The 21,463-nt window shown below is 35.3% G+C and overlaps 2 protein-coding genes across 3 annotated transcripts; one reads left to right on the top strand and one right to left on the bottom strand.

Annotated features, from left to right (window-relative positions):
- The first annotated feature begins 5,048 nt into the window (after window positions 1-5,048).
- Window positions 5,049-13,295, top strand: LOC115440181 (trypsin-1). Of its 2 annotated transcripts, none has more exons than XM_030164386.2 (7): window positions 5,049-5,309; window positions 8,950-9,122; window positions 9,463-9,625; window positions 10,809-10,971; window positions 11,312-11,503; window positions 12,396-12,567; window positions 13,135-13,295. In XM_030164386.2, exons 2-7 carry the CDS (start codon window positions 8,954-8,956, stop codon window positions 13,251-13,253), a joined length of 978 nt encoding a protein of 325 aa, XP_030020246.1. In that variant the 5' UTR covers window positions 5,049-5,309; window positions 8,950-8,953; the 3' UTR covers window positions 13,254-13,295. The 2 variants fall into 2 exon arrangements, with proteins under 2 accessions (XP_030020246.1, XP_037296985.1); XM_037441088.1 differs by lacking the exon at window positions 5,049-5,309 and adding an exon at window positions 8,522-8,629.
- A 1,232-nt stretch (window positions 13,296-14,527) lies between these two features.
- On the bottom strand, window positions 14,528-21,176 carry LOC119190061. The gene is made up of 2 exons (XM_037441089.1): window positions 21,069-21,176; window positions 14,528-15,682 (listed from the first exon to the last, which is right to left on the bottom strand). Exon 2 carries the CDS (start codon window positions 15,649-15,651, stop codon window positions 14,920-14,922), a length of 732 nt encoding a protein of 243 aa, XP_037296986.1. The 5' UTR covers window positions 15,652-15,682; window positions 21,069-21,176; the 3' UTR covers window positions 14,528-14,919.
- Between the last annotated feature and the right edge of the window lie 287 nt (window positions 21,177-21,463).

Raw genomic sequence — 21,463 nt, 5'->3', positions numbered from 1 at the left:
TTTGATTTATGGTACCGGTACGGATTAGAAGGTAAGAAATTCACAATTGTATGAGGTGCAATGCTATGCTAATTTGGTATTGTTATGAGGAACGATCGGGTGTGGAATTTTTTAAGAATAATATTTTACCATTTACATAATATTATTCAGTTTCGAGTGCCAAACAAAATTCTTTCCAATAATTACAAACGTCGGGTTTCTTATAACAAAAGTATTGCTCATAACTTTTTTGAAAATGATTATTTTAAGCCTCTCATTACGTACACGGTTTTTTAGTTGATTTGTTCCCGATTAGTTAGTTCGATTTCAAAGTTTGGTAATTTTTAACAGGAAAATGCCCAATTTTTTTATCCGCAGTAGGTAAATACGTAATATATATGTATTTGTTTCCAACTTTTATTTATTCTGAACCGCAACGAAATTGCTAAACTTTTTAGTATAAGCTTTTGACCTTTGGCGAAATATATGAGATACTTTTGTTTCCGAATATGGAATCATCCTTAAACATAAAATTTGTGGCGTAAAATAAATCCGTGACACAAATGTTAGTAATATTTAGTGTTGTGATTGAATTGCAAGGATCGCTCGCAACATGTTGCAGACGTGTAGCTCCATGTATCCTTCCAATATTCGTTACGCAACGTGAATATAATTTCACTGGCTGCCGGATGGCTTGAGCGGTACAATTCAACTCTTATATTTGGACAATCTTGCCCAACTGTTTACGTAATGTCAGGATTAAAGCGACGTTTTTTAATGTTTTGCAATATTTGATATTTCGGAACAAACTTTTATGCATTCGCAGTGACCTGTCGGTGCGTGGCGTGCTGCCGCGGACCGCGCGCGTCGCCAATCTACTTTCTTATTTTACAACGACTGCAATGTTATGATTCCGTAATTACGTTTTTGATTTACTTAGAGCGTACGCGTAAACATTTCGTAATTTATCGATTTTAATTCGAATGTCGCGCGCGCAATAAAACTCGGCTTGCGGTAATTTATGCATCGACAAAACGGCTAAAATGATAAAGGATGGAAGGCGCGTGGAAAGTGTAGATATTTATCATGTAAACTTCACATAATATTGTTTATTTGTTACAGCTGAGAATTGTGTCAATTGACAGGTAGATTCCATAATGATATCGTACGAACAAACATTGGTGGCCTTGTTTTCCTTTTTGAAGGTGAATCGAGCAAGAGCCAGCTACCTACCAGCAATGAATCAGTGGAAGATCGTGCCAAGGCAACTGAGCCACCCGTATGTTGATAACGTGGTGCAGCCTTCTCTTTATGTTTCATATTTGAATGCTACTAACGAACTCGTGGCGAGATGCTGTCGAGTGTGTATGCTCCGCCCCACCGCGCCACTGCACCGGCTCGATTGTCAACAATAATTTTCGTAAACGCCAACAAGGTTGAAGCATCTCTAGAAAGGAATGTTTATTTCGAAAGATCCGCACGTGGTTTGTGAGCATTTATCCGTCTTCTCGTCACATTCTTCACCTGTTTAATCGCTTTCACTTCGGAAAATGAAACTGACAGTAAAAAAAATTATTAAAATTCAGTTCGAGTGAAAACAATAGTAGGTGTTTGTTAATCTCATTTATGGATTAGTTTGAATAAATAACGAGGGAATGCATATGTGAAACATAATTTGTAATTGTGCCACGTGGGCCTGCATTCGATTGACCATGTAACCGCCCTACTTTGTTAATCTGTCTTTGATACATCTCATGAAGTTACGAAATTATGTAAAGGACACAGCGTATGGAATATTGTGTATATAAAGATATGAAAGTCAACATCACTATTCCTTTGGCCTAGTTTGGCGCCTAAATGTTTCGTGGTCCGATCGCGGCGGGTAGAAATGACCTAACGGAGTATATTTGGCTACTCGCACGACCGGTATGGGATGATTTCATACCTTCCACGGTTAAGTTGGTGATCTTTATTAATATTGTACTCTTGTAAGGGAGGTCATCGACATGAGTCGCGATTGATGGGAACGCTGTGTGGAGAATGCGCCCGACCGGGAAATAATCGGCACAATTAATGAAAACATCATCAGGAATGCATTTATCAGGGGATTTTTTATTTGTTCATGTGATTCACGTAAGATGCTCGTTCGTTTTATTTGTTCGAATATCAAATAAGCTTTCGCTGATTATTTATAAGCAGTTTCTGTATTTTCTGTTTTAGTAAGAAGCACTTTACTCGTATTTATACACAACTAACTTTTCATAATGTATTTTATAATGAAAATTATAGAGTGACTCTCCAACTTTACTATAAGGTATTGGGAAGTGTTTAGTGGCTCTGTCCAATTCGTAATCGCTCTAAAACGGATCTTTCACTATTGATAATGTTCGATACTTCAATAGATTACTACATTATTTACAACATTACATTGTGGTAACAGATTTAAACGTTTCTGTTGGCGACACCTGGACAGTTGATAATATCAAGAATTTTCTACAAAATTTGAATTCATCTTCCATTTTTATAATAATATTCAAAATTAAGGCCATTATTTTTCATTGTTAGGAGAAAACATTCCCTTTAGTTGTTATTTCTTTGAAAATTTATGATTTTCCGGTGTCGGTAAGTTAAATAGTTCCAGACAGAAAATAAGCTGAGTGATAGCCGTATAATACTTACTACTGAAGAAAAAGATAAAGCAATTGTGCGGCTACTGAGTCTCCCTTTCTTTGTCTATACCGTTTGAAGGCTATGGGTATCATGATCGTTTTATCTTTTTAATTTTTAGCTCGTATTCAACTGATCCTTAGGCCAAAATGTTAATCCATTCTACGGGTAGGTCTCAATGCGTTAATCGATCTGCCCATCCTATTCATAAAACATTTTGATTCAATTGTACATTGTTCCGTATCTAAATTGACTAATGTTGACCAAAAGTATAACACTATTTACAGACAAAAAAAGATCTTATTTTAATCATCTTAGCATTGATAATTTAGTAAATTTACAGCGACGGGCTGGTATGTGCGCCACCATGATGGTGTCAGTGGAAGATCAACGCTGTGGATGTTAAGATAAGAATTAAATTAAATTTGATTAAATGGTGTACCGTCTTCCCAGCAAAGGCCTAATTTAATGTTTAACGCAGCGGGAAAGTTTGGCGGCGAGTGGGGTCAAGTTACTGTAGGGGAATAATAATTATTCCTACAGGTTCTGGATGTGAAATTACTGGTTGGAACATCCCAGACTTTACACATTAAATGTACGCAAACGGTCGTTATTTTTATTGACTTTGATTTCAAGATTAGTCCATAAAAATCAGTGTTTGGTATATATCAGTAATTTAATACTGCCGACGCATACATCGATGGGGTAGGCAGAGGCGCAACTAATGCACTTATTATGCTTCGTGTATGTTCCATGATGTGATAGAGGCGAGCCCACATCGTTCAAGTATTCTAAACCCCGGGCTAATAATGGGCACAAAAAAAAACAAAATATAATTTTGCCCGATGCGGGATTCGAACTTGAAACCACAGAGCACTGGGCGCATGAAATACAACTATGCCATCATGGGAGTATATTACAACATAAAAAAAAAACAAATTTTCGAAAACAAGGCTGGTGGGCCATTTCATGTGCTCAATATGGCCCGTAAAATGCTTACAATATACATGTATATTTAGTCCTGGCACCTCAGTCTATCTCTTTTATTATGGTATTTGGTAAGCAGATACCTACGTCAGTATAACTATTCTCAAAAACGTAAGTTAGGTCATCAAAATCGTTGGTCCACTGAACTACTTTACTGAAATAACTACTAACTTTACAAACATAAAATATTACATAGGGTACAAACAAGTCGATCAATAATGAGCTCAAAGACAAAAAAAAACGATTTTTAATTACAAGAATACCAATAAGCAGCTACAACGATAAAAGAAACATCTAACGTCGCAGTTATTTCTGAAGAAATGGAACGCAAATTGCAAATACTATGTCAGGTGTTGATCGAATCTCTAAAAATCATGTTTATCGAAGCCTTACCTAAGGCCTTATAGATGCATTTCTACAATTGTTAAATTGAATAGAAAGCAAAAAAAGTATGCGTAATTTTAGCGATAAATCACCTGGTCAAAGCGAATGAAGTGGTAAGAAAAGACTAGAAAGAGAAAAAAAAAAAAAATTGCAATTTGTTTGAGGTCTCTGTATCTGTTCATCGCCAAAGACTCGCTAATCACTATGTAAGTGGAAGGAAGGAAGCGTTAAGACTTTTAATAACGTATACAAAATTGGTATGTTAGAAGAGAGGTATTTGTGGAGTCCATGCGAATTTATTGATTGTACGAAACGTAATAGCAAGTTTGCTTAATCATGTTTCTATATGACCCAGACGACAGTAATTGTATCACTGACCAATGGGCTATCATGTTGTAGATATGACTACAGCTTTAATATATTCTATGTCTATAATGGTGGTGATTATTAAATATAAATACCATTTTGTATTCTGATTGAAAACCTTAAGAACAACGCCTGAAAATTTTCTATTTCTCAAAATATAGAATGTATTTTTAGAACGCCTGATACTTTTAATACAGCAATATGATCGTTAGGACACAAAAGTGTGATCAAAATTAAAAACTTTAGATATGAAATGTCTTATGTTGATCTTGGCGGTGTATAAACAGGTATTCAAACTAAAAAAAAGTAAATTTGCAGCATTTTGATTTAATTAGTTTTCTTTATTAAGTATAATTATGTGCGCATTAAACATCAGTTAAAGGCTTAGCATCTTAAATGAGGGTATTTCATGAACATTTGTTAATTGTACCTAAATTCTAATGGAGGGAACATGGATGTTGGTAGTGGCAAGGAGAGAAAATAAGCCAACTTTTTCTATGACAAATGACGTCGCAGCTTAGATAAACTACAAAGGATAATCGCACATTCTACCTTGACGAGCATAGGCATAACAAGCCTAACAATTGCGTGTAAGCAAATGAGAGTCCCCCATCACTGATAATAATATAATTATGCAATTAAGTTGAACAAAATTACAACAAATCACTTTAGGAATTTATGACGACGTTACTGGGTGGGATATATTAAACGGTGCGGGCCGCAGGACATGCATTGCCGTGCGGTGCCCTGCCTGGATTATGTGGATCAGTCCAGGTGAAAGTGACATTTCTTTCTCCGAGACCTGAGTGTGTTCAGTGTGGCCATAGTAACGCGGGCTGCCAGCCGTGCCTACCACTTGCTGTGTGACCAGCAGGACTGACATTGTGCTGGGTGTTGTGTTGTGCTGTAAAACTAGTTTTCTATCGGTCAGTATTCCGTTTTTTATTTGTATATTAAAAGTGAAAATTTATGCTAATTTTGATTGGTTGTGTGTTTGAAATTAGTATGCGGTACTTTTTCGTGCGTATAAAATTGACAGTTTTGGACGAATGTTACTAATGATTTCATATAAATCATGTTTGTTAATTATTTTCATAATTAGAAATTTTAATATTATATTTCTGTGTTGCTGTTTAATCATTAGAAGTAGGGTGCAGATATTCATATTTCGCACTATGATTAATTGACGTACAGCACGATACAGTAATAAAACCAATAAAAACATTAAATTGAATACATTTTATAATAAGAACAATATAAATAATCGAATTCTAAATTCCACTAACCCATAACGAAGAAAATTATAAAATTTAATATGCAAAACAAATAGCAATGTGACTTATGATAATCTAACAGGGAAAGTAATAATTTATTACGTTCATTTTCTAACATAGGGCTACAAGGAAAACCGCTGGCTCTCTAATACCTAGAAAGAGTCGACATGGGGACGCAAGGACGACGCTTTTTGCATACCAATCAGGAAATTACAATTTTATAGCGCCGCCACTTAAGGGTCTTTATTTATGTGGACTTGACTAAGGCTTGGTCACACTGGCTCCGTTTTAATGTGAATTTTGTCTCACTATATTAGGCGAAGCAAGTTATTTTCCAGGAGGACCCTGTAGCCTAGAGATTAAGTAAATTCCATGTGCTTATAAATGCACGTTTGATAACTTTGGTGGTTTTAAAAATACTAGTTATATCTAATGATCATGATCAGACATCTCTGGGAAGGAAAAGGATTAGCTATATCTACGTAACGCTATTTAATCTAATGATCTACAAATTGTAAACACACATCGGACATGTGATAGGTACAATCAGATCTATAATTATTTATTAAAATATGAAACATGTCTGATATTTCAGGGTGATGACTAGAATTTCGAACCTTAGACATTGTATTTTTGATCGAAACTTCGGTATCGTTTTGCTCTGTATATAGACTAGTACTAACAGACAAGCCTGCTTTTCTCATGAGCCTGTTAAAGTTTAAATTCGTATCAACACGTAGGTACGTATAGGTAAATTAGTTTAAATATTTCGCAGCACATATAATTTAGTTTAAATACTTCGCGTATTGTATACTTTTTTCCAAATTTAAAGTAAAGTCCGCAACAAAATTGTACGCAAAGTGTACTCAGCCTAACACTCATGCACCGTTACATCGGCAGAATGCAATCTGAACACGAAATTAACTTTCGGTACGGGTTTACATCTGCGTACGGTGATTTTTTACGATAAAAATGTTCTTTATTCGTTTTTGGATCGCACAAAATTTCTTTTGAATATGTTTTATTAAAATTTATTTCGCCTCAACTTTTTTGTTTTGTTTTTAAATTTTTGATTGCGTTCATTCGCGACCGATCTATCGCCCTTTGAAATGCTTTTATTTTGGTACCATAGATTCATTCTACTAAATATGTTTAAACTAATAGTATTCTTTAGGTTTGATAGATTAATACCATTCTGAAAGACATGAGAAACTACTTTTACTCAACTGAAAGTAAATGAAATCTAACAGCACGATATGTCACATTTACGGGTATGATTAGAGGCGATATATCATGCAACACAAGATTAACATTTCGCACAGAACATGAAATAGACATCTGCTTACAATAATAATTCTAGGTACTCAAAACCATGTAGATTTTTTTAGAGGACCGCTAGTCTACAATTGGTTTTACAGAAAGAAATTATGATGTTTACGCGAATGTTAGGCATTTAACTTAAACTATTTTGCGGATTTTATCGCGGTTTTTATACTATCATTTTATATTTAGAAAGAAATTAGTTATTCTATAGTAAATACCAAAACCGGTTTCTCAGTTTTAGCAAAAAATTGTGTAAGGTTTTAATAAAAAAATGTACATTTTTTTTTGCAGTTATAGCGATGCACATTCGACTCGCTACGTATCGCGACGAGCAATAAGCTCTGCGAAATGTGGATGAATTAGTTACAATAACTCTACATCGTCACTATTTGCGTGAGCTTTATGTTTAGGTAATAGGTACTAAGGTAGATACAGTGCAATGCGGGGTCTGTACTAAGTAATTGGTGCCCAGGAACATAGAGTAGCTGTAGGTTCAAATTGTCAAGTTACATCTCAGTTGAATGTAATGTGAGTCTACATTTTAGAATTGTCGGTATTTATTATAAAGGATACTTACACCTAAAAGATACTAGAAAGGAGAAACTAAAGGATTAAAGGATTACTTGTAATAGATAAAAGTATTGAACAGTCACAAGAGGATTTAATACGTATAGTATAGACAAAAGTATTACACACGCATATATATAAATACATATTACACACACACACATATATAGTCCAAAATCGGAATTTGGCTATCCACCAACTCTACCACAGAAAGTAATGTCCATTGTTTGAGATAATGTAATGCTTTGATTGAGATTTTCTGTGAAAAAACAATGCGATGAACAGAAATATTGTTAAAGAAATGTTAAAACACTCGACCCCTGCCTATAATGTCGGAGACGATATGACACAATTCGTAGTTTAAAAATGAATAAAGCATTACTCAGTAGCTAACGTATCCACATAAAAAAAAAACACTTTCTTTTTAACTTATACCTAGAATTTGCAAAGGCAATTAATACCTCACACGTGAGAATAAAAACAAAAAATGCTAATGGGATGCTGAGTTATCATGTAGCGGTAAATTTGCAAGTGGCACCGGTAGGTTTTTTGACCCGGTTAAATGTCCCCGTCCTTGATTCCACCGTGTAGATGCAGATAATCGGAACAAGATCACTGTACTGTACATTATAATACATTTTATTTCAATGTGCACTTTCCAACGGTGTATATTTGATATTATTTTAAAGTAAACGAGTCTGTGTTTCCGCAAAAGGTCGGTGCCCCCGATACGAGTTCAAAATGCGATCCTAATTTGTACTTATAATATCTTACTTAACGAGTTAGGTATAATAAAAGGATCTTGATGAGAACAAGGTATTAAATTGAAATTTGTGAATATCTCCTAAGGTATTTCTAGTACTTATCTATCGTAACGTTGTAGATATAACAAGTATCTAGTTACCTACCAATTAGGTAGGTAGTTCTAAAAGACTGTTTCGAATAGCGAATTCAACTTTTCATTGTCATCTCTTTTACTACTTTATTGTCCCAGATATTCAATGTTTCTGTTTTGTTTCTTATTTTATTTGTTTATTTATTATGTAATATTATTGGTCTTAAAGTCGAAATAGTATAAGTAGGTAGGTACCAATTTATTCTGCGTTTTTTTCGGTTAATTGCTGCTTAAAATTTATGTATTATAACTTTATACCATTTTTCAATTTTACCTTTGCCTATAAAATACTTGAGGCACATAATTATAAATGTAATGAGCACTCAGGTTTTTGAATTTGAATTTGTAAAGGAATCCACCTGAGAATCGAATCTAGGATCTCATCTTTCTTAGCCAGTATAATCTATAATACATGTATCTATATACTACCTAATTTAACGAAAGATTAATTACGTATTTTCATTAAATTGCCTCTTCATTGTGTTTTAATTGTCTTGTTTGTTTTAGCACCATGAAGTGGCTTCTCGTGTTGGTTTGCGTCCTCGGCTTGACGAGCTGTCAGACCCCGAGCCCAAACCCTGCTCTCAAGGAGAAGGGGCTCATAGAGTGGATCAGTAACCTGTTCTCAAGCACTACAATCAGTCCGGTTCACGACCCGCCAGAAGACTGCCCTACCTGCCGTAAGTTCTTGTATTTTTTTTTTATTAGGCTTGTTCATCACGCATTCAATATTTATAAGAAGGTTATTTGATTGAGGTAAAAATGATAAATTTTGGAGACATGCAGGCACTTTCATCTTCAACGGCTAAAGCAACTATTTGTTTCTGATAAGAGTAGGTAATTATTCTCGGAAACCAATTGATAGCGCCAATCCGACGTCTAATAAATTAAATAGCTCTACCCAGCAGTATATAGCACAGGTCTGCTATTATTTATATGGTCCTATTTTCGGTTATTGACACGCTCAAAAAACAAATGTTTCTTCAGCTTAAACAGTTATTAAACTAACCTTGATTACAGAATGCGGTATCGCCCGTACAAGGCGTCGTATCGTCGGTGGATATGAGACCAAGCAGCAGTATTATCCGTGGATGGCGGTCCTCATGTACAACGGAAGGTTCTACTGCGGCGGCTCCCTCCTCAACGACCTCTATGTTCTCACCGCGGCACATTGTACTGCTGGGTATGTTTCAAATGTACATTCGCAATCAGGGGCTTACCTACCGCTTTATCAGTGATACGGGGCCTCTCAGCTCATACCTACATTGAACTAAGCAGGCGTTTAAAAGTTCGCCCTGCCATGAAGAGCCCCCAACAATTTTTTTATATGGCCCCTCGATGGTAAGCCATGCTACTGTTCCCAATCCAGTTTTCATCGAAATCATTCGTATCTATATTGGAAATATTCTAAGTAAATCCGGAATTGAAATCATACATACTTAAGTAAATCCGGAATTAAAGAAAACCGAAACCTAACAGCTCATGTTATGCGTGCCACTGTCGATTCTGCCTTACAAGTTGCAATAGTGCATGTGAGGATAGAATGGCCGCTTGGTGAACTCCTTGCTTGAACTTTTATAGAAGTTAATATGTTTACTGGAATATGGTTGACTATAATTGTCTAACAAATTTCCAAATCCGTCAGTCGTAAGTGAACGAACAAGTTAACAGGAAAGTTGTAAATAGAATTATGTTTTATAATAAGTGGTATGGTCATGGCTAAATTAACTATCCTTTACTACATTAACATTTTAAAAAATTCATAGAAATAAATATTTATTTCAAAAAGATTTCTACAAATCTCGCAAGACTGAACGAGATCTAAATATATCACGGCATTCTAAGCAACTCGATTCTGCATATAAAATAGGAGTGCATAGCGACTAACGGTTCACAGAGCACAATGTAATGAAGATACTTCTAATGCCAAGCTCATGCAGTTTTGGCTGACTGCCAGATTCTAGGATGAGAAATGGTTGCCTATAGTTACATGGGAAAATGTTAGAATTTGCTGGCTTCTTTATCAAGATAACTTGACCACGACAATTACAGTGATTCAAAATTATAATGTTGATTAACTTGAGTCGATAGATATGTCAATTCTTATCTGAATAATTGATTAGGTCATAACCACCATAATTGCTGACATGAAATAGAACTATAAAATTATAATTTTGTTAGACTATAATGTTTTACGTATAAACTTTTTAAAATAGACTTTGAAGACACTTCGTTGACCTTATAGACATTTACATAAAACCCGTAGTAAATTTCCTTATCTAAGAACTGGCATCTAAACCAGCACTTTCGTTATCACAGAATATTTAGCAGCAGTGAAATCGATTTCTCCCATTTAATATTTACAGATTCCGAAAGGAGAAGATCACGGTTCGTTTCTTGGAACATGACAGGTCACAGGTGAATGAAACTAAGACTATTGATCGGAAAGTGTCAGCGATCATCCGCCATTTGCGCTATAACCCTGGTACTTACGACAACGACATAGCGCTGTTGAAACTTGAAGAGAGAGTGAGTTATTTTTTTGTATTTTTAGAAATTGTTATTGTCAAAGTTTCTATGGTATTGTAATGCTCTATGGTGTCAAAGGTTAGGCTTGGTGTCGCGTGTAGGATTTGTAGGTAAATTTTCTGATAAAGAAAGAAGATTGTCGACGATTTTTTATTATTAATGCTTTTAATTGTTAACTTAATGGATAACTTATATTTGCCATCTAAGGCAGCTAAGACTTTACTAAGGAAATAGGCATGTTTTTAATGAACAGATGAACATTTTTGCAAGGGCCGATAAAATTAGTTAAAGAAATATTCTCGTATTCTCTCATATTAAAATGTTTGTATGGTTGTTGCAGGTGGATCTTAGCAGTGCGTTGAAGAAAGTACGACGCGACGGCAACAGCACAGAGCCTGAAGAAAACCAGGACGTGGGGCTGAGGCCTGTGTGCCTTCCGAAAGGAGGCCTGTCCTACACTAACTATACAGCTGTCGTTACTGGCTGGGGTACTACAGAAGAGGGGGGCTCTGTGTCTGATACTTTGCAAGAGGTTTGTAGAATTGAATTCAGATTTAGAATTCAGAAAGTGCACCTACCTATATATACTCTCCTTTTTTTCAAAATTCTTAGGGTCGGTGCTATCTTTAAAGACTGGTTTCGTAAATAAACAGTATGTCTTTTCCCGCGTAGAAAGCCTTCAATACAAAAGTTCGAAATAGTATAGCAATTTATGGTGCCAAGAAATGGTGACGGGCGCCATCTATTTTAAAACAAAGTGATTATTTCCCATGGGAGAAAATTACCGGGTAAAATTACTTTATGTGTTAATCTACGACATTGACTTTCCATGTGTCAAATTATTAGATTTAGCGGTTTCTGCGTTTACTTGTTACTGACATCCAAACATATTCAAACTTTCGCATTACATATTATAATAAGTATCAGCCCTGTATTATATACTGTCCCACTATTGGGCACGGGCCTCCTGTACTACTGAGAGGGATTAGGCCTTAGTCCACCACGCTGGCCTAATGCGGATTGGTAGACTTCACACACCCTCGAAAATTCCTATAGAGAATTTCTCAGGTGTGCTGGTTTCTTCACGATGTTTTCCTTCACCGTAAAAGCGAGCGATAATGCACAAAGGATACACATATGATTTTTAGAAAATCAGAGGTGTGTGCCCTTGGGATTTGACCCTGCGGACATTTGTCTCGGCAGTCCGTTCCACAACCAAATAGGCTATCGCCGCTTTTTATATTAGTTAGAAGTAAAATAAGCGATTGTTAAGATCACAATTTTCATTGCATACTATTAGGTAAAAAAATCATACATCAAATATAATCAAGGCTCACGTATTATTTTTCTTCCTCTTTCAGCTATGTGCACCTACTTTGTTTAAAAAATGTAAAATCTTTGTAAACCCTCAATATTTTTTGCAGGTGAAAGTACCAATAGTGTCCAATGATGAATGTCGTAAAGGTTACGGTGGTCGTATCACGGAAAACATGATCTGCGCGGGAGAGAAGGAAGGAGGCAAGGACGCGTGCCAGGGTGACTCTGGGGGTCCCATGCACATCGTTGATGAAAACGGGAACAAGTACAGAGAAGTTGGTGAGTAATTGAGTCGTTAGGTACATATTATACTTACTCATCGGTGGCGAAGTACTTATCTATACAACCCGATTCTTACCGACTTCCCTTTTAGGTCTATTTTCGTTTGTCTCTGTTTTTGTTTTCTGTTAAATTGGCCGTGATATGTCAACTAAGGCATATTTTTTTGTCTCAGGTTATCTTTTGAAAATTTCACCTTTCTCCCCTGATACTCATTACACATATATGAAACTCACGGCTTTCTCGCTCTTTTGATAGGCAGAAGCAATTTAGCGCACTTTTGATTCGTTGACCTCCATATCCGTTACATAGGTAATGCAATAGGGGTTGCGTTACGTTATTTTGGAGCATAAATTCCAATCTTAACCAACAAACATAAATTTTATTTTCCCTATCTGCGAATCAACCTAAAACCTTTATTTATGATGAGAAACTGTGAGGTTCTGACTTCAAGTCCAAATCTATGTACCTGCCTGTCCCTTCACCAACGCAGTGCTATACATAACTACATATTTCAGCAAATATAACCACGAATTGTTTTAATATTTTTTTATATTATTCTTCCAGGAGTGGTGTCGTGGGGAGAGGGTTGCGCGAGACCCGACAAATATGGAGTCTATTCTCGCGTTAACCGATACTTGACTTGGATCGAGAAGAATACTAAAGATGCTTGTTATTGTCAGTAAAGTTGAGCAAAAGCAATGGCGGCTCAAGAAGAGACTTGAAAAAGAAAAGCCTGATTTATTTTTCTTGTTAATTTATTGTAATAGCATTATTTGCTAACCTTCCGACGGTAGTGGGTAATGTATTATTGACAGACATAAAAACGAATTGTTAAGTGTTTGTTATTAATTGCTAACTCCCACGCATTAGGTCATAAATGAAAAAGTATGATTTTACATGAGACCCGTCTGAATGAATCTTATTATTTTGGTAAATATTTGAAACATTTTTCAACTAACTACCTATGTTGTGAAAAAGTTATCAATAATTAAAAAAAATAGTTAGACATTTTAAACATCTATCAATAAAATAATGGTCATTAAAACGAGACCCCTGCAAAATCATACTTTGCGATTTACAACCTAATGCGCGGGAATTAATGATTATTCGCCCCACCTGTAAATGTCATCTGATAAAACACACGTGAAAAGAGGTCAAGAATTAAATTTGCTATTCGCAAAAATAAGAAATCTAATCAGGCTTTCTAATTTTTTAGAAGAACCGCTTTGTATAGAGGTATATTATAATGGAAGTGAAGGAGCATATAATGATGTCAAATCTTCCATTTTCATGCCTTGCTCAATTACCTACATGCTAATTAAAAAACTTTTTGCAATTTGGGGGTTTATACTAGCGAAAAGTTTTTATTAGGATGACTGAATCATATCTAATATTTAGAATAGTTTTGCTCTCTATAATTTAATTAAATAAGTATTTATCAATAAATGTATTTATAAAATCATTTCGTTTTCTTTTCCATATTTTTGATTGAATAATATAACAAAATCTTACAGCGCATTTCGTTTAAATAAAAGAAAAATAAGATTTAGATTTGGATGCTGATAATAAGGGAGAAATAAAATAATAATTCAATTTTTATATATGACTATAACTTAAATATGACGAAATTTTAATGAATTCCACATGAGTTATGACAGTTGATACACAGCAATTTGTATGACTAATGTACTAAAATCACAAACTAGCTATATGGAAACTTGATGTACTAAAACTTCTAGACTTAAATTGGTACATACATAAGATGCAACCACAGAAGCCTTAACAATATTGTTTTGAATTAAAATGCATAACAAATTATTATTAACATCAGCTTACACTACTTTTATAATAAAAGATGATAACTTGTTTTCAAGGTTGATTAATTTTTTATAGATTTATGAATTTAACTGAATGCTAATTAACATGTTATTTCATAACCAATAATAATATTGCTCGCTCCTGTGGTCTGAACATTTATTAAGTAGTAATGCTTTAATGGCTCAATAAATATTTAGCAAATAATTAATACATAATACATAAAATTTCAGATAGCATATTTTAAACCAGCCATTAAAGTTCAATTGTAATTGTGAAATCATTTCATGTGAAGCATGGAAATATTAAATCTATTATATCACAATATAATCTAACAATTACAATTTGAGACTTTCAAATACATTTTAAAGTATTTGTAAAATAAAATACAAAGCTAAGCATAAGTTTGGCAATATTCCATTTTTATTCCCATTTATCACATTTATATAAACAAAATCATTGTTTGTTTGGAAAGATACTATATGTAGAATCTTAAAAGACTAAACATTCAGAACTGGTATGACTAATACAAGTTTAATAGAAATTTTTAAATAATGTAGAAAGCTCCGACATGACTTGGTTGTAGATGAATCCTGCGTTATTAAATGTATCCATGCTTTGGTTGTATGGTCCTGGCCCTCTGCTATCAGGGGCTGATGTTGTGGTCTCTTCAATTACTTCATTTCCATTCTTAATGATCCTTCGGGTTTCCACTGTTCCATCTGGTTTTGTAACACTGGTTGTGATAATTGTCTGACAGAAAGACCTTCCAGGCACCATGCTTCCATCGAAAGGCACGGCAGGTCCCGCATTCTGGTCACTTTCTTTCTGTTTCAACAAACCTGATATTTCATGTGAAGAGATTTTGCCGTCCAAATCGATGTCTTCTTTAGGATGCTCAACTTTGTGGCCAAGGTAACCTGGTTTTAAATAGTAGTCCCGCAGGCTACTACGGTTCATGCCACTACCTTCTGCGACACCGTCCGTGAGGCCTGGAAAGTTCTCGAACTGGTCGTCTTGGAAAAACAACCTCATGTCCCCGAACATACTTCCGAAAGATTTAAGCATATCGTGCATCTGTTTAGTGAATTCTCGGTGCATATCCATAGACTCCTCGAAGGATTCCATCTCGTTTCTCGTGTAGAGTTCATCGCCGTCGTCTTCGTCGTCAGAGCCCCAAATCGGATTGCGAAAATCGTTTGCAGGAGGCTCCTGTCGTATCCCGAGAAACGAGCGCAGTCTGTCCATGAACGCACTGTTGTTCATTGTGAGTTGACTTGGTGATTTAATTAATTCACTAAGTTGAAAACGTTTTGTTATTGTATTTGGTGTGAATATTGTACTTTTTTTTTTTTTTTTTTTTTTCTTCATGGCTTCGCACGTCTAATGCATTTAGCCAAAGACAAGTTGATGCAAATATTCATAATATTGGCTTGCGCAGCTTGAGATTGCAATGTTAGGTTTCTTTGCTGACGGTTTTGCATAGGACAAAGGTAGGGAAACAGTTTGAGATATAAAATTAAGACTGGTAAAGAAATTTAGAAAAGAGGATATCAGGAGGGTTTGAAAGGAAAAAGGAAAAACTATGCCTTACATAAAATAAAAATTAAATAAAAATACAATTTACAAAAACATAACACTAATGATGGATGAGGATGAAATAATTACAATTTTATATTGTTCTTAATGAAAAATGATGCAATACATTTATACACAGAAAAATTATTTGTACTAAGTAAAGAGAGGATAGAAGATGGAAAAGGAATACAAAGGTCTAGAAGGGAGCAAATCATAGATGTACGGTCAAATTGAGAGCAAGAAAACAGAATATGATTTAAGTCGCCAACATCTGATCCACAAACGCACATAGGGCTGTTTACTATATTGAGTCTGGCGAGGTGAGCAGGGACACAAGTGTGACCAAGCCTAATACGAATAAGAATAGAAGTCTCGACCTTGTCAAACTTAACTCTGAAAAACCACGGTTTCGTTGGGATCTGAGGCTGGATGACGGAGTAGTAGCGGCCCTTTATTATGCAACTAGATGACCATGTTTCTTTCCAAGAGTCTCGTAGAAACAATTTCGGGCATGATTGTAAGTCTTGACTGTAGTTTTTAAATGGAAATAAGTCACCACTTTGCACCGCATCCTTAGCTAGTTTGTCGACGGTTTCGTTGCCGTGGATTCCAGAATGACTAGGAATCCATACAAAATATAATAAGTATCCCCTCAAAATACATTTGTGCGCCAACTCTCTTATTTGGAGAATAACTGGCAAAATACCGTTATATTTAAAAGGAAATTTAAAGATGGCTTGTAGAGCACTTAGCGAATCGGAAAAGATAACAGCTTTATTTAATTTAAGTAAAAGAACATATTCTATAGCCTTCAGTATTCCAAAACATTCGCCAGTAAAACAGATGATTCCGGAGGAAGCTTAATTTTTTGAACGATCTTGTATTGAGAGTGAAAAACACCAATGCCAACACATTCCGAAAATGAAAATTTAGAAGCATCTGTGTACAGGTAATGGAAGCCCTCAAAACGTTCTTCAAGAAATGCGTTGAATGAGATTTTTATATTGGGCGCAGTTTTATTAACACAGTCATAAATTATACTAGGAGAGAAAATTAACGAGTTGTAGCAGTTGTTGAAGAGCGGGAATTTATTAAAACGATGAGTGGGGGCCGGGATGGAAAAGATTTTTTTATAACTTATAATTAGGCATGGAGGATTACGGGAACGATGACTAGGTATAGTGGAATAGTATTTAGACAGAGCTTCCAGTAATGGAAAGAGGGGATGGGAGGAAAATTGAATAATTTTAAATAAGTATTTATCAGCAAGGTATTGCCTCCTGTGACATAGTGGAGGTTCACAACACTCCACTTGCAATGCATTAATAGGGCTAGATTTCATTGCCCCTGTAATTATGCGTAGTGATTTTGATTGAAGGTTATCTAATTTTTTAAAAGAATAAGCTGCACCTGGTACCAGCAAGAATGAACCATAATCAAAAATGCTTCTAATTATAGCATTATAAACAAGTTTTAATGAATGGGGTGGGCGCCCCACCACACACCAGATAAACATCTTAGCATGTTAATGTGGCGCTCAACCTTATTAACAACGTAGTCGCAATGTGAAGTACCAGAAAGTTTAGAGTCCAAGACTACGCCTAAATATTTAAAATTATTTTTGACTGGGATTGGAGTATCACGGTAAATAACGTTTATTGTTTGGGGACTCCTTTTTTGGAAAATAAAACTGCTGCACTTTTAGAAGTGGAAATATCTAAGCCGTTTTGGAGAAGCCATAACGATAGAGATTGAAGAGCAGAGTTTAAAACTAAACAAGCGTGTTCTACTGAATGGGAACTATAATATAGTAGTAAGTCGTCCGCATATTGTAAAACTTGAACATCATTATTAAAAGAGCGGTCCAAGTCGTACGTGTATATATTGTATAACAAAGGACTAAGTACCGAGCCTTGCGGAAGCCCTTTCCATACATGTCGAATTAACTGTTGCTGAGTAGTTGAAATGCTAACCGTACGATCATGTAAAATGTTTATTATGAAATTTGAGAGATTTATTGGAACGCTGAGTGATTGTAATTTCTTATGCAGGATAGATAATATGACGTTATCATAAGCCCCATTTATATCTAGAAATACAGCAACTGTCGAGCAATTTTTGAGAAGGATAAACGAACATCTGTAGTAAAAATACTTAAACAGTCGAATGTACTTTTTCCTTTTCGAAAACCGTATTGAGTTTTTGGCAGTAAGTCTTTATTTTCTATGTACCATTCTAGCCGATTTTTAATAAGATGCTCTGCTATTTTCATTAGAACCGGACTGAGAACGATAGGACGATATGATGAAATATCAGACGGAATTTTACTAGGTTTGAGAATTGGCAACACCACATGACGTTTCCACATCTGAGGAATGTTTCCTGTTGTCATTACGGAATTGATAAGAGATAAATAATAAGAATGAACAGTGGGACTAGCATTAGATAAAAATGAGTATGGGATGCCATCGATACCTGGAGATGAGTCTACAGTATTAGAAAGGATACCTTTCAATTCCTCAATATTGAAAGGGATTTTTAATGACGTGTCATCAGAGGTTATATTGGATTCCACACGAATTACCGGTTGTAAAGTAACTTCTTGAGGTACCCAGGGAGGAGCTAATGTATCTATAAATTCACCTGCTAAATTATCCGGGATACGGGAAGTAGTGTGGTCGGAAAATGCAGACCGGAATCTCCTAATATTACGCCAAACAGCTGAAGGGGTGTATTCGGTGAAATGACAGAGCAAAAATTATGCCAACTCTCTCTTTTCTTCAGTTTATAGAGTTTTCGAGTCTGTGTAATAATACTAGAGAGGTATATGAAGTTTTCTTGGGTCATATTTAAACTATATTCTATTTCAGCTTCTTTACGTTTTTTAGCTGCAGCTGTGCATTCCGAGTCCCACCACGGAGGCATTGGGATCTTCCTAAATGAATGATTAATTTTACTGGGAAAGCATCATCTGCAGCGGAAACAAGAATTTTAGCTAATACTTCTGCACAATCCTGCTCATTTCCATTATTGACAATTGGAAGAGAAGATAGCTGATTGTCAACATAATTTTTATAATTTAGCCAAGTGCTGCTCTTACTATGTGGAAGTTTGTGTTTTAAGTGAGATATTCTAGGTTGTGAATGTGGGATTGGGAATGGAAAAGATATTTTGATAGGGAAATGATCACTACCATATGTTAAGGGAAGGGTGCACCAAGTGAGACGAGAAGCAAAGTTAGGAGTGCAGACAGATAAATCTATTGCGCTATTGTTCTGACTTGGATCACTGCGACGTGTGGGGGTATACATAAATTATGTGTATCAAATATATTGAGTAGTTCTTCCCCATAGGAGTTAGAAGTTGAACTACCCCATGACTGGTGATGGCAGTTAAAATCACCTAACAGTATATAAGGATTAGTAAGTGTGGAAAGAATACTGTTAATTTCATTAAGTGAAGAATGAGAAGGGTGAGATATATATACAGATATAATACATGTTTTATTTATAATTATAGCTATGATTGAGATTTCTTCACTGTGTGATGGTAGAGAAACCACAGTGAAAGGAATTGAATCCTTCACAAGTATAGCTACTCCACCATATCCATCTGGTCTATCCTCTCTTACTGTTGTATAACCATTAATTTTAAATATATTATTTGATTTGAACCATGTTTCACACAAGGCAAAAACTAAAGGTTCGTATTTATTTATTAAATAAATAATATCACTTTTTTTTATTTATTGAGCTCGCGGCAATTCCATTGGATTAAATGAACTTGATTGTCCATTTTGGGGTGATATCGAAGAAATGAGACTATGAAGTGAAGCAGCGTTGGACGGTGATATGTTAAATGAGGATAAAAGGTTAATTAATGCTGTAATAAATTCCATGATATTGAATTGTTTTACAGTATTGTCTTTAAGATCCCTGTCACAAGAGTCCCCAGTATGGCTATCGCCGCATTTGTAACACCTTGGTTTGCTCCTACATTGTATTTTAGTGTGCCCAAACCGACAGCAATAAAAGCACTGTATAGTAGGGTAAATATAAAGGTCCACAGGCATTGAATTGTAGGACATAAAAATTCGTTTTGGAAGAACTTGGCCATCAAATGTGCATACAATGGTTTGAGAGGGCTTCCACACCATAGAGCCGTCTACTAAAGTTTTAAAGTTTAATCTGCGGACTTTTAAAATAGGTCCACAACCAATTGGTACAGATGAATTTTCTATTATCTCTTCCGGAGACCACTCTACTGGCACACCACGCACTAAACCCATTCTAGTTACGTTAAAAGACGGAATGAATGCCTTATAATTAAATTTAGACAGATTTTCATGAGTAATAAAAGAGTTGGCGTCAATAAATGTAGAAAAGCCAAAGAAATTTTATTTCTGCCTATCCTCTTAACACTACCATTAATAATATTTTTAAAATTGTTACGTTGTAGGAATCTCCCAAACGAAAGTGGATGCAAAGTGGTAGAGTCATTGTCCTGAATAATATGTTTTTGTACGTGAATAACAAAAGGCGCACTATCCGAACCATCATATACTTTCCTGCCTACAGTTTGCGCGGGAATCGGGGTTTCTGAGGTAATAAGTTTGTTAATCGATTGGGGTTGACTAGTCTGAGAAAGATCTTCGCAATCACAGCCATGTAGGTTATCATCAGAAGAGCCGTGTTTTTACGTCTTTATTGCAACGCTTGCATACATGTCGGCGACTTCTTTTAGAGGCCGGGCTGATGCAGATGCATCTGTCTCCATACCCGACTCGGAGGCATAATTATGTGACTTTTCAGTCTCAATTGTGACAAAGTTGCCCGCCGGAGGGACTAAGCCCCCCGGATCAGGCGGCAAATTCATAAGACCTTACTATTCTACAGTTTAAATATATGCAAAAACTTACCAAAAATGATGAACTAAACTAAAAAACACTAATCTACAAAATATACAGAAAATTTAACCCTACTGATAACTTATATTTACAAAATTAATTATTTTATATCAAGATTAAAAAAAAACACGTCCGCCTATTTCCAAGTTTCCCGCGCTTTTTCATATTGTACTTATTGCGCAACAAACAAAAAACTTACCGATCGGTCAGCTGTCCCTGCGTTCCACTTTATGAAAACAGCGATTTTAGTCCAAGTGACTTGAGATGTCTAGATATTATTTTATGTAAGAATGATAGAGACAGAAAATCAATTTAGTGCTAAAATTTATGTTTAACGTCAAAGTCGACACTAGAATGAACGTTCGGAAATTAGTTGAAAATAAAACATTTTTATACCGGTATTTGAAAATCACCACACAGTTTTATCGCTCGTGCGAATAAAGCCAAAGGCTGGTGTTGCAAATAATATTTACAAAATTTTTGTTAATAAAATTATCAAAGATATTAAATTTAAGCCATTCTATTAAATTATTCTATAATTATGTATTGAATTATACTAAAACAAACAATTTTATATATCTTAGGAGATTTTAG

This window comes from Manduca sexta, chromosome 21, assembly GCF_014839805.1.
Source record: "Manduca sexta isolate Smith_Timp_Sample1 chromosome 21, JHU_Msex_v1.0, whole genome shotgun sequence".
Lineage (NCBI taxonomy): Eukaryota > Metazoa > Arthropoda > Insecta > Lepidoptera > Sphingidae > Manduca > Manduca sexta.
This window is presented reverse-complemented; position numbering and strand designations above follow the sequence as displayed.